Raw genomic sequence first — 12474 nt, forward strand, 5'->3', positions numbered from 1 at the left:
TAATCATGTTATGAGGTCTAAAAATTAACTAAAGAAGCATGCCTGGTACATACTTTCCTGGCGTGTTTCTGTAAATTGAAAGTTATTTTGGTTGCATTAGTATATAAACTTGAGGTAAGTTAATGTGTCAAAAATTGGACACTAGTACTAGGGTGTGCGGCCGCCATTCACCATCAGTGTTTTTTGCATTTTTTGAGTTGAGGGGTCCTTGTTAGATTTGCCTCGAAACCAGAACTTCTTCAACATATAGCCTTACTGCCTTAGTCAAACCTGAAACTGAGCTACTTGTACTCGGTTTTCAGAAGGCTGATGACCAGGTTAATGCAATCTGAGGCACCAGGACAAGGTGATAACCTCCTGTACTAATATCATACCTGTATGTAACTTGATAGTTTGTTCTAGGTGACCTTGTTAAACGTTGAACACTTCAGATAAGTAATAAAAGAAAATATATAGCCTTTTAATGTAAACCATGTGTTATCCTGGTGTGAGTTAGTTGGTCTAAATAAAGCAAGACACGGGTCAAAGTGTCAAAACCCAGTGTGTAGTGGGCCTTCTTAACCCAGTTATTGGACATGTTAGCCCGTGTTTGCAACATATCGGTAGGTTTTTCATATGTTTGGACCTTTGTTCATTTACGAATGATCCACGCTCCATCGATTTAAGACTCTTCATTAACTAGTAACCACTGTATCATATCATTGTGCGTTCAAATGTTTATTTTTCTTAATATAAATCAAAACGTAGTCATGTCCCCAAGGTAATTCTTTTGTCCGTTTTTTAGATGAGTTGCTGACTGATGAACTGTCTTTGGATCGTTAGAAACATGAATGCTCATATGATTCGTGGATCTTATAAGGGGGCAACATGGGACTCGGCCCATCCATCTTTTTCGATTATTATGGTAAATTTTTCCAAAAAAAATGAAAAACAAATATATATATATATATATATATATATATATATATATGGGAAAGTTATCATACAAATAGAATTATTGTACTAAACATGCGAACCGAAGAAAATATGAAAAAAGTGGCAGTGGCAATTTTGTAATTTATATCAAATCTAAAGAAAAAAAAAGTGATTTGATGATCGTTCATGAGAGTGTTACGTCATTTTGTGATCAATCAAAGATAACTTGCTAATGAAATCAAGTTTTTGCGAATCATTTGATTGCTTAATTGAACCTGCGAATCACACTAATCAATCAATTGAAGCTACTAAAATATCACACAGAATTAGAAGATCGGATATTTACTCTATAGTAGTTACGTAACTACTCTAGAGTAATAATTGTTTAATCATAACTAGAGTAATTATTTATTTAACTAGAGTAATTATGAAATCACGTATTTTGAATCTGATGAAGTTTTAAGTACGTATTTACATAATCATTTTACTTATAAAAACAATTACTCTAGTTATATATTTAGTCTCAATATTTAGTACATAATTACTCTACTTATAAAAATATATTACTCTAGTTATATGTTTAGTCATAATAACGTGACTACTATAGAGTAATTGTTTAATCATAATTAGAGTAATTAACTAGAGTAAATATTAAATCACATATCTTGAATCTGATGAAGTTTGAGTACGTATTTACATTATCACTATACTTATAAAAAACAATTACTCTAGTTATATACTTAGTCTCAAATTTAGTACACAATTACTTTACTTATAAAAATAATTACTCTAGTTATGAAAATAATCACTCTAGTTATATGTTTAGTCATAATATCCAGTACATAATTACTCTAGTTATGAATATAATTACTCTACTTGCTGTAGCTTTTATCTATTCAGGCAAATCAATAATACTCTACGATGGAAGAATCGATGAATATGAATCAAAATAAAACAAACGGGTTATTTCAGTTGAAATCGAGCTTTGTTATTTAAATTGATCAACATATGTTATTTCAATTGATTGATTTACTTGATTTCAATAAACCTTTTAAAAAATTCATGCTCTGTTTTTTAATATCAGATTCTATTTTAATTGATCATATATTCAATTGATTTCATCAATCAACGGTTTTCCAGTGGATGATACAAAGAAGACATGTGGAAGCGATGGAGAAGAATTAGAGAAGGGAAAGGTCTTTTAGTACAAATTTTGCAGAAGAAACGGTGGGGGAACGATGAGTTGCAGATGAAGGATGAAAGATTCCCTTAATTACAAAATTGCCACCGTCTTATTCTTTGATTGTACGATTAGTATGTTTTTTTTTTGTATTTGATCATCTCCTATATATATATATATATATATATTATATTATGGGGTAAGGTTAAAATAACAACCCATTTGAGTTATGAAAACCCGTGAAAACCCTATGTAACATCGTTTTTTTTTGTTACATGTAATATATGTTGTAACATTTATACAAAACATCGAAACATAAAAAAATGTTTTGCTATTTTTTAACATTTTTTTACTAATTTTTATATATGTTTTCAGGAGAGAGAAAAAATTATATTTATATTTACATTTTTTATTCACTTTAATTGTGGACAACAAGATTTAAACATTAATTAAAAATATGTGGTTGGGAATGGGTTTCTAGAGTTTTCACAACTCAAGTGGGTTTTCATTTTATACTTAGTGTGTGTATATATATATATATATATATATATAAGGAGAGGATCAAGAGAGAACTCCTTCTTAAAAAGAGAACTAGAGAACTAATAAAGAAATATTTTTAATTTAATTAAAAAAATATTTTTAAATTTCCGTTTTTGCCATTATTCTTATATTATGTTACCATTTACTCGAAAAATATAAAAAAAATAAAAAAAACTCGTTGTAGTGCATATATGCAATACATCAACTTTTTTTATTGCACATGTGCACTAGTGTGTATTTTGATATGTGCAATAATGTTGAATAACATATATGCAATTTTTTGTATAGCATTAGTGCAATAATGTTATATTATATACAAAAGTACCAAAAAAAACAATATAGTGCATATGTGTATTAGTGTTGTATTACGTATATGCGATAGTTTGTTTCAAGTACAATTATTAGTGTTTGTATTTACATATATTCAATAGTGTGTATTGTATAATGCAATTGTGTTGTATTATATGCAATTAAACACTATCGTATATATGCAATACACATTAGTGCAACATATGCACTACATCGCAGGTTTTTCTTTTCTTTTCTTTTTTTTTAAGGAACAATATCATCTTATTAGAAGAAGGAAAGAAAAAATAAATCACAAAATATTTTTTTAAAATAAGTTAAAATAGTTTTTATTAGTTCTCTAGTTCTCTCTTTAAGAGGAGTTCTCTCTAGATCACACCCCTATATATATATGTGTGTGTGTACTGAGTTTGGGCTCATCCATATTATTTGAGTCTGGCCCATCCATATTGTTTGTGTCCGGTCCATCCATACTATTTGTGTCCGGCACAATTGATTTTTTTGTTTAAAAATAAGTTCTATTTAAACATTTAGTCCATGCCCAATATTTTTAACAATAAGAAAACACTAACAGTTAACTCCTTGTCTTTATCTTTTTTGTCCTAAAAAACTGATTTTTTGTATGTAAGACCGATAATTTGAATGATTGAAGTTAAAGTTAAATGATTGAATTGGTGTTTTAGTTGAAAGATTGAATATAGAGGGTTTAATGTTTGACCTGATCCGAATCGGATTTCCGACCTGAAACTTAGAAGTAGGGAAAAAAAACTTGGGTCTCATGAATTTCGGTCCATCCATACTAAATGTTCAAGATCCGTCACTGCTCATATGCTAAATAAGTTCATAAAGTCAAGGGACAGAAATTGTAATAAATGATAGTTAGAGGACCGAAAGTGTTAAATGTTGTAATAGATTGTTACTAGTTACTACTTAGTTGGTTAGGATCAGTTAGAGTCGTTGTATAACCACCCTAATTGAATTTGATTGCGATAATTTCTCCTTTCTTTTGGATTCTCCTATCTCCATTCATAGCTAACATCATAGCTCAAGACATACTTTAGACGATCAACGGATCTAGATAGAACATGTGATTATCAATGACGGATCTAGATAGAGCTACTAGGGTGGAATCGAGTTTAAGCATTCTATGTCAAGTTTATCTCTAAATATATTTGCATTTTTATATACTATAAATGTAATTATGTATTTTTAGGGTTAGATTATTCTATAAAGAAAGACAAAAATGAGAATAATGAGTAAAATTTGGAACAACCTCACCTCCCCACCCACCCACACACAAAGTAATAAACAATTAATAAAAAAATCATAACTCAAAAATTTAATAAAAAATAAAAAAAAGTAAAAATACAAAAATGTTTTCACCGTCCTCATTCTCAAGCACACACACACAAAAGAAGACACAATGTTGAAGAAAAAAATCATTTGTCTTTTTAGTTATCATTATGTTTTTTTTTTTATTTTCGTCATTTATTGTGCCTTTTTTTATATATTGTGTTAATATTATTCAACATTGTGTTATATTTTTTCGGCATTGTGTTAGATTTTGCAATTTGTTGTGTCTTTTTTAGTTCTCATTGAGTTTTTGTTTATTTTCGTCATTGTGTCTTTTCTATCGTTTTTTTAACGAGAATGACGGGGGAAACATTTTAGTTTTTTAATTTTGTTCGTCTTTTATTTATATTTGAGTTATACTTTTTTTTTTATTATTTTTAATTTTTTTGAGGGTTTTTTTTTGCTACAAATCATTTTTACATTTCTCATTTTTGTCTCTATTTGCATTTTAACTTTTCCCTCTATTTTTGTACTATCTTTATTTCTGGTAACATATATTGCGTAATTAAATTGTAATAGTCTGATTAATAATTCGATTTTTATGCATGAAACTTAAGCTCAAACTATCTAGTATTAATCATAACATTTGATATAGTACATAAACACAAACTTCGTTCCCATTTTGGTGGGTATTAAGATAGTTAAGATGTGAAATAGGAGGTTATAAGTTTAAACCAAAAATTTTGTCGTTAAAAAAAACATAAACACAAACAATTAAAACACATTTTTTGAGAAAAGTAATATATGAATGATTAAACAATTTTCTCTAAGGTCGATCTAAATTTGATGGTTATTGTCAAATAAGATAACCAAAGAAGCAGTGCTCTAGTGGTTTCATGGTTGACTCCCTATAGGGAAAGGTCGTCGATTCCAGACTCGTTCGTGAAAAAAATGTCATGTGCGAGCTAGAGTTTTATCATAGTGAGCCTTCAGTCGGTGGGTTTCCCCTGAAATTTGTGGCGGGCCTGATCACCAGCGTTGTCTGCGATCATGAAATATTTTATAAAATTTAGGTATAAAATATTTAACTTTCATCCTAGATATAGTTAACTCATTAATTTTAGTCTTGACTCTATGAGGAAACCCATATATTGATGTGACAGGGGCGGTAGATGGTTCACATTTTTGCATCTTAAGACAAAAATAAAGACATAGGCTCACGTTTTGCTTAGACCTCAAATGCTGACTAACGTGGCAAGGCTTGGTTACGAGCCCACGAGCCAAGAAGTGTGTAGGTTTTTGGACCACGTCTTTGTTTAGTGTTTTGCCACGAACCTACGATTTAATGAAACAAATCAATTTGTCTTTATTATACACATGTAACATATCTCACCAAGTATTCCACTAGTTCGTCTTAATTATTTCGACTTTTGAGTGTACAAATCTACAACCATTAATAAATTTGTATTTGAATTTGTATATTTTTTAGTCGAAAACATGTTATTCAGCCACGTGGGTGTGAAACTCCGTCTTGAAGTTATGATAAAAATAAGTTAGAATAACTTTATATGAAGAGTGAGTAAGGTACTCACAAAGAACATGTGGTTAGTGTTATAAGTTTTGTTTGATTTAAGAGTAAACAGCAGGCAAGCATTAAAAAATGAAATAGTTAATAGACTGATTATAAATTGTACGAAAAGAAGTTGCATTATGTTTATGGTTTATGACAGATGTAATATCTAGTGGATTACTCGATATACACTTGATTAACTTATATAGGCATAACCCTTTTTACAAGTTATTTGACATGAATCTGAATCTATGTATGACTATAATTTTTCCTTAATTAAGATACGCTAGTGATGAAATTCACATTACATTGTCGACGAGTTCATCATTATATTGTTATGCATTCATAATCTATTAGCAAGTAATTACACATGGTTAGAAAATATAACATATGCATATAACTCAAATCACTAACATCAACATAGTGTCACTTACTAATTGTAGAAGGGACCACACACATGGCACAACACGTGAAGTTTGGAAACTTAAACTTTAGAACAGAATTGACCTTTTTTTTTTCTTTTTTGAACTGTAACTATTATAGAGCAGAATTGACCTAAACTCTTGTGAATTTTGGGAAAAGGATTATTTTGAATAAACAAAATATTAAAATACAAAATAAAATAAACATGTTTTTTTGTGTAGTGTTACATAATGAAATAGTACTTACAGCTTATTTTATTTCCTAATAATAAGCAAGGTGTGATGCTCCTTTCATCAATTAAACTTATTAATTTTATTTTGAAGACATATAATCTAACATCATAGTTTTGTTAAATTAGAGTTCAATGCAAAACCAAGGCAAAAAAAAAGGTGATAACCACATAGACAAGTATAATTATTATTTCAATTGTGATATATAAGATAAGACGATTATATAATCATAGGATCCCTCTCGTAACAATTTTGATTCTTTAAATATAACCAACCCGAATAAATTATTATAGTTTATATTATCTTCAACAACTGTTATAAGAATATTTCATGACCAATTCTTTTCTTCTTCATTCAGATTAAAAGAACATATCCTTTATTCAAGTAACAATAAAATAATCAAAATCTACAACCATACCGTAATAGTGATTCATTATGGACAAATAAGTATAAAACAAATCATTCAAGGTAATTTAGGTGTATCTAATATTATATTATTTAAACTTTATGAATTATGACCTTAATAGTTTTATTCTTTTACTTTTTTATTTTCTTCTAAAAAGATATAAATTCTAAATTCTAAAAGTATGCAAATAATCTCTTATCAAGTAAGCATGCAACAAAATATCTTAAATATATATCAATTAAGAGTGAAATAATTGTGGTTCACATCATATGGGGCCTATTGGACCAGCTACTAATTTGTCTAAGTATTAGGAAAAGAAAAGATCCCAAATTACCTTGCTTGTTCCAAGTGAAACTCTTCACTACACTCCAGGGGAAGCCATCCACCTCAATAATTCACTAATTTTATTTAAAACCCAATTTAGTTCTTGCCTCTTTTCTTCACACAAACCAAAAGATCTCAAATTTGATGCAAAAAAGATGGATCTTGAAGATGAGGGATGGGTGAACATACCTTATGATGGGCTACTTGAAGTCCATGATGATGGGGGCAAGAAGTTTTTTTCAAGAAAGTTTGTGAGGAGCCCCAAGAATCTTTTCAAAATGAATTACTTTGATTCCTCAAGTAAATCCCAAGAATTTGTCGACTCTTCGTCCGAAGATAATCCGATATCGCCAAAGAAGTTGATCCCTTTCCCAATTCATATGGATGACCATCAAGTTGGTGATCACCATGAAGAGGTCAAAGAGATTACCAAACTCCCTATTTTGATAGATGGGGAGCTTAAAGGTGCTCCTGAATCGGATCAAGATCCAATCTTTCAAGTCTTTTTTAAAAAAGAAAATGAATTTGTCGAAATAAAAATGGATTCTCCGAGATCAGGTTCTCGGAAAATCACTCTGCCTTATATTGAAACTGACATGTTTCAATATGAGGACAAAAGTGATGATGATATGTTCAATGTGTCATCACCATCAAAAGTGGTGATTGATGAGGATGAGAAGGTGATCAAGGAAGAAGGTAATGAAGGATTTAATATTTGGAAATGGGGTTTGAATGGTATTGGCGCTTTTTTCTCTCTTGGTATGGCTGCTGCCACCATATGTATCATCCTTTTTGGAAATGGTCAAAGGCACAAACATAATCAAAAGCTTAGGATCCAATTATACTCTGATGACAAGGTTTGACACAATTTATTGCTTATTATTATTATTGTTGTTGTTATTATTATTATATCATCATCATCATCATCATCATCATCATCATTATTATTATTATTATTATTATCTTTTAATTTTACATAATTCGGAATGTTATTTATACTTTTGTTAAAATATATGTTGATTCCCATGTTGTTACAAAAGGGTCTTTCCATATATTTCAAATTACACAAAGTGTAATAAGTAACTTGTATTTGAATAAAGGTTTTGAGTTTGGGTAGATGATCCCTGTAGAGGTTTAGTGATCATCTAACCCTAGATCCCAAGGCTTTTGTCTTTGTGGCTTCATGAGTTAGGATCGAATTTTCCTATTGAAGATGAGTCGATCCAGTCCAAAAGTCAAGTCTAGTTTCTTGCCAAGATGCTAAACAGTTAAAACTCTTCTAGTTTTATTTTTCAACAATTAATCCTTTTTGCGAAATAGTTATGTTTGGTTTTATTCAAAGTTTGTTTAATATTGCAACATTAAGTATTTTCGAAATGATTGGATATGCAGAGGATAAAGCAAGTGGTTCATCATGCGAATGAAGCAATGTCAGCTGTGAGAGGGGTACCCTTAACCACAGCCCATATCACATATGGAGGATACTATGAAGGCTTCTAGGGTAAAATTAGACATCTATTAATTATTACAGAATCTCTTTTTGAAATATTGAATTTACAAAACAAACCAGCGCAACTACACGTGCAAAAGTTACTGATATTGGACAAGTAAAATCTAACCTATTAGATGTTTCTGTCCAAAATCGAATATTCTTGCAAAATGTAATGTTGTTTTCATTTTCGGTAGAATGTTGGATTTTTACTATAAAAATCAGTTCCAATATTTCAAAAAATATATAATTTTATTATAAATTAAGCATTTAGCTTTGGTATGCCATGAGATGTAACATTTGATATTTATATTTGTGTATAATTATATAATAGAATATGTTTAAAGCATAGTGTGTGTAATGTATATGTAGATGTCAAAGTTTAAACTTTTGCTTATGTAAAGGATTTCGTATGAAAACATATTGTTAAAATTTGTATCGTTTTTGCATTACGGGGTTTTCATTTTTATACCATCAATCTTCGATACTAAATCCTCTGTATATGGTGTTTATAAATGTTAAAACAAACATAAAACCCAACAGAGTTGATTGAATTAAAATAATCAAATAAATTAGTTATTTAGTTTGTGACGTCATAATACCAACAAAAAAAATAAATTAAGAAATTTAAAAAGTAAACACACGTGGGCGAATCTACATTTGGGGTGTTGAACCATCACTTAATCACATTTCTCTTTTAATTAGTCAATAGTAATCCTCAAATAACATCATCAAAAGTGTTAGATGAAATGCGATGAAATATCTGATGTTTTTCATACCACGATGTTACAACTTGTAAGTTTCATTTTTATTAAAATCTTACTTTAACAGAAAAAAATAACATTTATCCTATATTATATATGTTGTTCTGAAACAAGACTTCTCCATTAAATACTATATTGAAAAAGATATTGTGAGAGTTACAAGTCATATTTCAATAATAACAATTTAAGATATTTAGGTGGTGCTTGTTTTTTGTCTGAAGATCTTTCTGGCCTCTTATGTCTGCGCCGCACAGACCACACGCAAACCTTTAGACTTGAAGACTGTTTATTTTTCGAAAGATATTTCATTAAAAAAGGTAAGCGTGTCCTTTTTTCCTAGAAGACGTATACCTATCACTTCTCACCTCTTCTCCTCTTTCTTTTTTCATTGATCAAACATAGCAAAAAACATTACCTTTTCTCCTCTCCAACCCTAGCCTTCTCCTTCCCCTCCAACCCTAACCACTGCTGCTCTCCTCCTCCGAACCGCCACCGCCGACCTCTACTCCTCCGCCTGAACCGCCGCCGCCAGCCCCTCTCTCTCTCTCTCTCTCTCTCCAACAAACAGTCGTCGCCGGCCTCAAAATCTCAATTGCCATTACAGGTTTGCTTCTCCCTCTCATGATTAATAGTTTCCTTTTTTTTACTGGTGTAATTTAAATCAATTTGAAATCAACTTACCATCCTATAATCTAATTAACTTTTGTTTTAATTTCATAAGTGATTACATTTGATTGTTTTATCATATGTCGAGTTTAGATCTGAATTCTTATAACCTTGTTTCCCTTTTGATAGTCTCAAACAGCAGCAAAATGAAAAGGCTTGAACTGTGGAGTTCAAGTAAAAGCAAGTGAACAAGTGAGACAATATTGATGTTGTCAAATAGTTAAACTGTATAGTTTATTGTAGGGGTATGGTACTAAACCCGGTTTTACGACCCTAAATTTATTATGTTTGGCTTATTTTATTATATGGACTAATACAAAGTTATTGGACTGAGGGGGTTTTGTGGAGGTAACCCTAACTGGGCTAGGCCCATTAGGGTACCATGATGGTGGCCATGAGGCTCTCTATATAAGGAGATCTCCACCTCCTTATTAAAGGGTCATGCTCAATAAGAGCCACCACCACTTTTTTGTGTCTGTAAACAAGAGATCTTTGAGATTTCTTAGCAGTCACCTCCACACCCCCGAAAAACCATTGCAGGTCTCAAGCAACCGGAGAAGAAGATCAAGACGTGGTTCGTTCATCTCGAAAATCCGTGGAAACATCGTCATGGATCAGGTCAGATTCATTTCATGCTTCGACATTGGCGCCATCCGTGGGACGGCAACGAACTACCCTTCGATCTTCCTCTCGGCTGTCAGATCTCTCCCAGGAAAAACCCAGATCTGGAAGTTTACAGAAAAAGGCTTCAAGGCTTGTTCTATTAAAGCTCAAAAAGATTCATAGATCTAAAGGAGGCTTCCAGATCTGTGCAAAAAGAAACTGCCTGATTCGAATGATCAAGTCTCCGGATCTGTGATGGTTTTAAATCCGCTCCGAGCTTCAGATCTATCTAGATCTGATTTACAGATCTAGATCTAGATTACAGACCTGGATTTTAGGTTTAAAATTGCAGATCTAACTCTTAAATTGCAGATCCAAAAATTACCTGACTTCCGCCGCCATGTACGCGCGCCCGCGGATTCTCACTCCGCAGCCATGCATGTGCCGCCGCGGGAACCACCATGTGGGTTTCGCGCAAAAGACCTCCACCATGTGGGTTTCGCGCAGAAGACTGCCACCACGCATGCTCGCCAGCGGGTCACCATTCCGCCGACATGCGTGAGCGCCCGTGGAAACCACCGCGGAAACCACCATGTGGGTTTCGCGCAAAAGACCTCCATTATGTGGGTTTTGCGCAGTGCCACCACGCATGCTCGCCAGCGGGTCACCATTCCGCCGACATGCGTGAGCGCCCGTGGAAACCACCGTGGAAACCACCATGTGGGTTTTGCGCAAGAGACCTCCGCCACGCACGCGCGCTCGCGAGTCACCACTCCATCGCCGTGCATGCGCGCATCAGGCCACGCGCCAAACTTAAAGGTTGGGAATCCTCATAATATCCCATATGGCTACGCGCCATACTTAAAGGTCGGGAATCCTCATAATATCCCATATGGCTACGCGCCATACTTAAAGGTCGGGAATCCTCATAATATCCCATATGGCTACGCGCCATACTTAAAGGTCGGGAATCCTCATAATATCCCATATGGCTACGCGCCATACTTAAAGGTTGGGAATCCTCATAATATCCCATATGGCTACCCGCCATACTTAAAGGTTGGGAATCCTCATAATATCCCATATGGCTACACGCCATACTTAAAGGTTGGGAATCCTCATAATATCCCATATGGCTACACGCCATACTTAAAGGTTGGGAATCCTCATAATATCTCATATGGCTACGCGCCATACTTAAAGGTTGGGAATCCTCATAAACCCATCAGGCCACGCGCCAAACTTAAAGGTTGGGAATCCTCATAAACCCATCAGGCCAAGCGCCAAACTTAAAGGTTGGGAATCCTCATAAACCCATAAGGCTACGCGCCGAATACAAGACCTAACGCGGCTCCGCTCCATTCAACATGCGCACCACCATGATGCTTGAGCGCAGTCGCATATCACATGCTCATGCACCACATATGCTCAAGCATCACATATGCTCACGCATATTACATGTGCTTACGCATCACATGCTCACACATCACATCAGTGCACGCAACATCTGCGCATGGCGCATGACACAAAGTCTACGCGCACGCGCATGCAACATCTGCGCGTGGCGCGGGACATAAAGTCTACGCGCATGCGCATGCGACATCTGCGCGTGGCGCATGACAAAACCAAAGCCTATGCGCAAGCGCATGAAACATCTGCGCATGACACACAGTCTACGCGCACGTGCACGCAACATATGCGCATGGCGCATGACACAAAGTCTACGCGCACGCGCATGCAACATCTGCGCGTGGCGCGGGACATA

General features: G+C 33.5%; 1 protein-coding gene across 1 annotated transcript; it reads left to right on the forward strand.

Annotated features, from left to right (window-relative positions):
* The first annotated feature begins 7183 nt into the window (after positions 1-7183).
* LOC143530287 (uncharacterized) lies at positions 7184-8759 on the forward strand. The gene is made up of 2 exons (XM_077025860.1): positions 7184-8044; positions 8580-8759. Exons 1-2 carry the CDS (start codon positions 7343-7345, stop codon positions 8685-8687), a joined length of 810 nt encoding a protein of 269 aa, XP_076881975.1. The 5' UTR covers positions 7184-7342; the 3' UTR covers positions 8688-8759.
* The last annotated feature ends 3715 nt before the right edge of the window (positions 8760-12474 follow it).

Source organism: Bidens hawaiensis, unplaced genomic scaffold (assembly GCF_021521415.1).
Source record: "Bidens hawaiensis isolate Kalapana, Puna unplaced genomic scaffold, B.hawaiensis_p1.1 tig00008893_1, whole genome shotgun sequence".
NCBI classification, from domain to species: domain Eukaryota; kingdom Viridiplantae; phylum Streptophyta; class Magnoliopsida; order Asterales; family Asteraceae; genus Bidens; species Bidens hawaiensis.

Excerpts from the sequence above, each read along its gene's own strand:
- LOC143530287 (XM_077025860.1), top strand. The coding sequence starts at position 7,343 with ATGGATCTTGAAGATGAGGGATGGGTGAACATACCTTATGATGGGCTA. Across the intron at positions 8,045-8,579 it reads AATTATACTCTGATGACAAG|AGGATAAAGCAAGTGGTTCA; the intron begins GTTTGACACAAT and ends TTGGATATGCAG.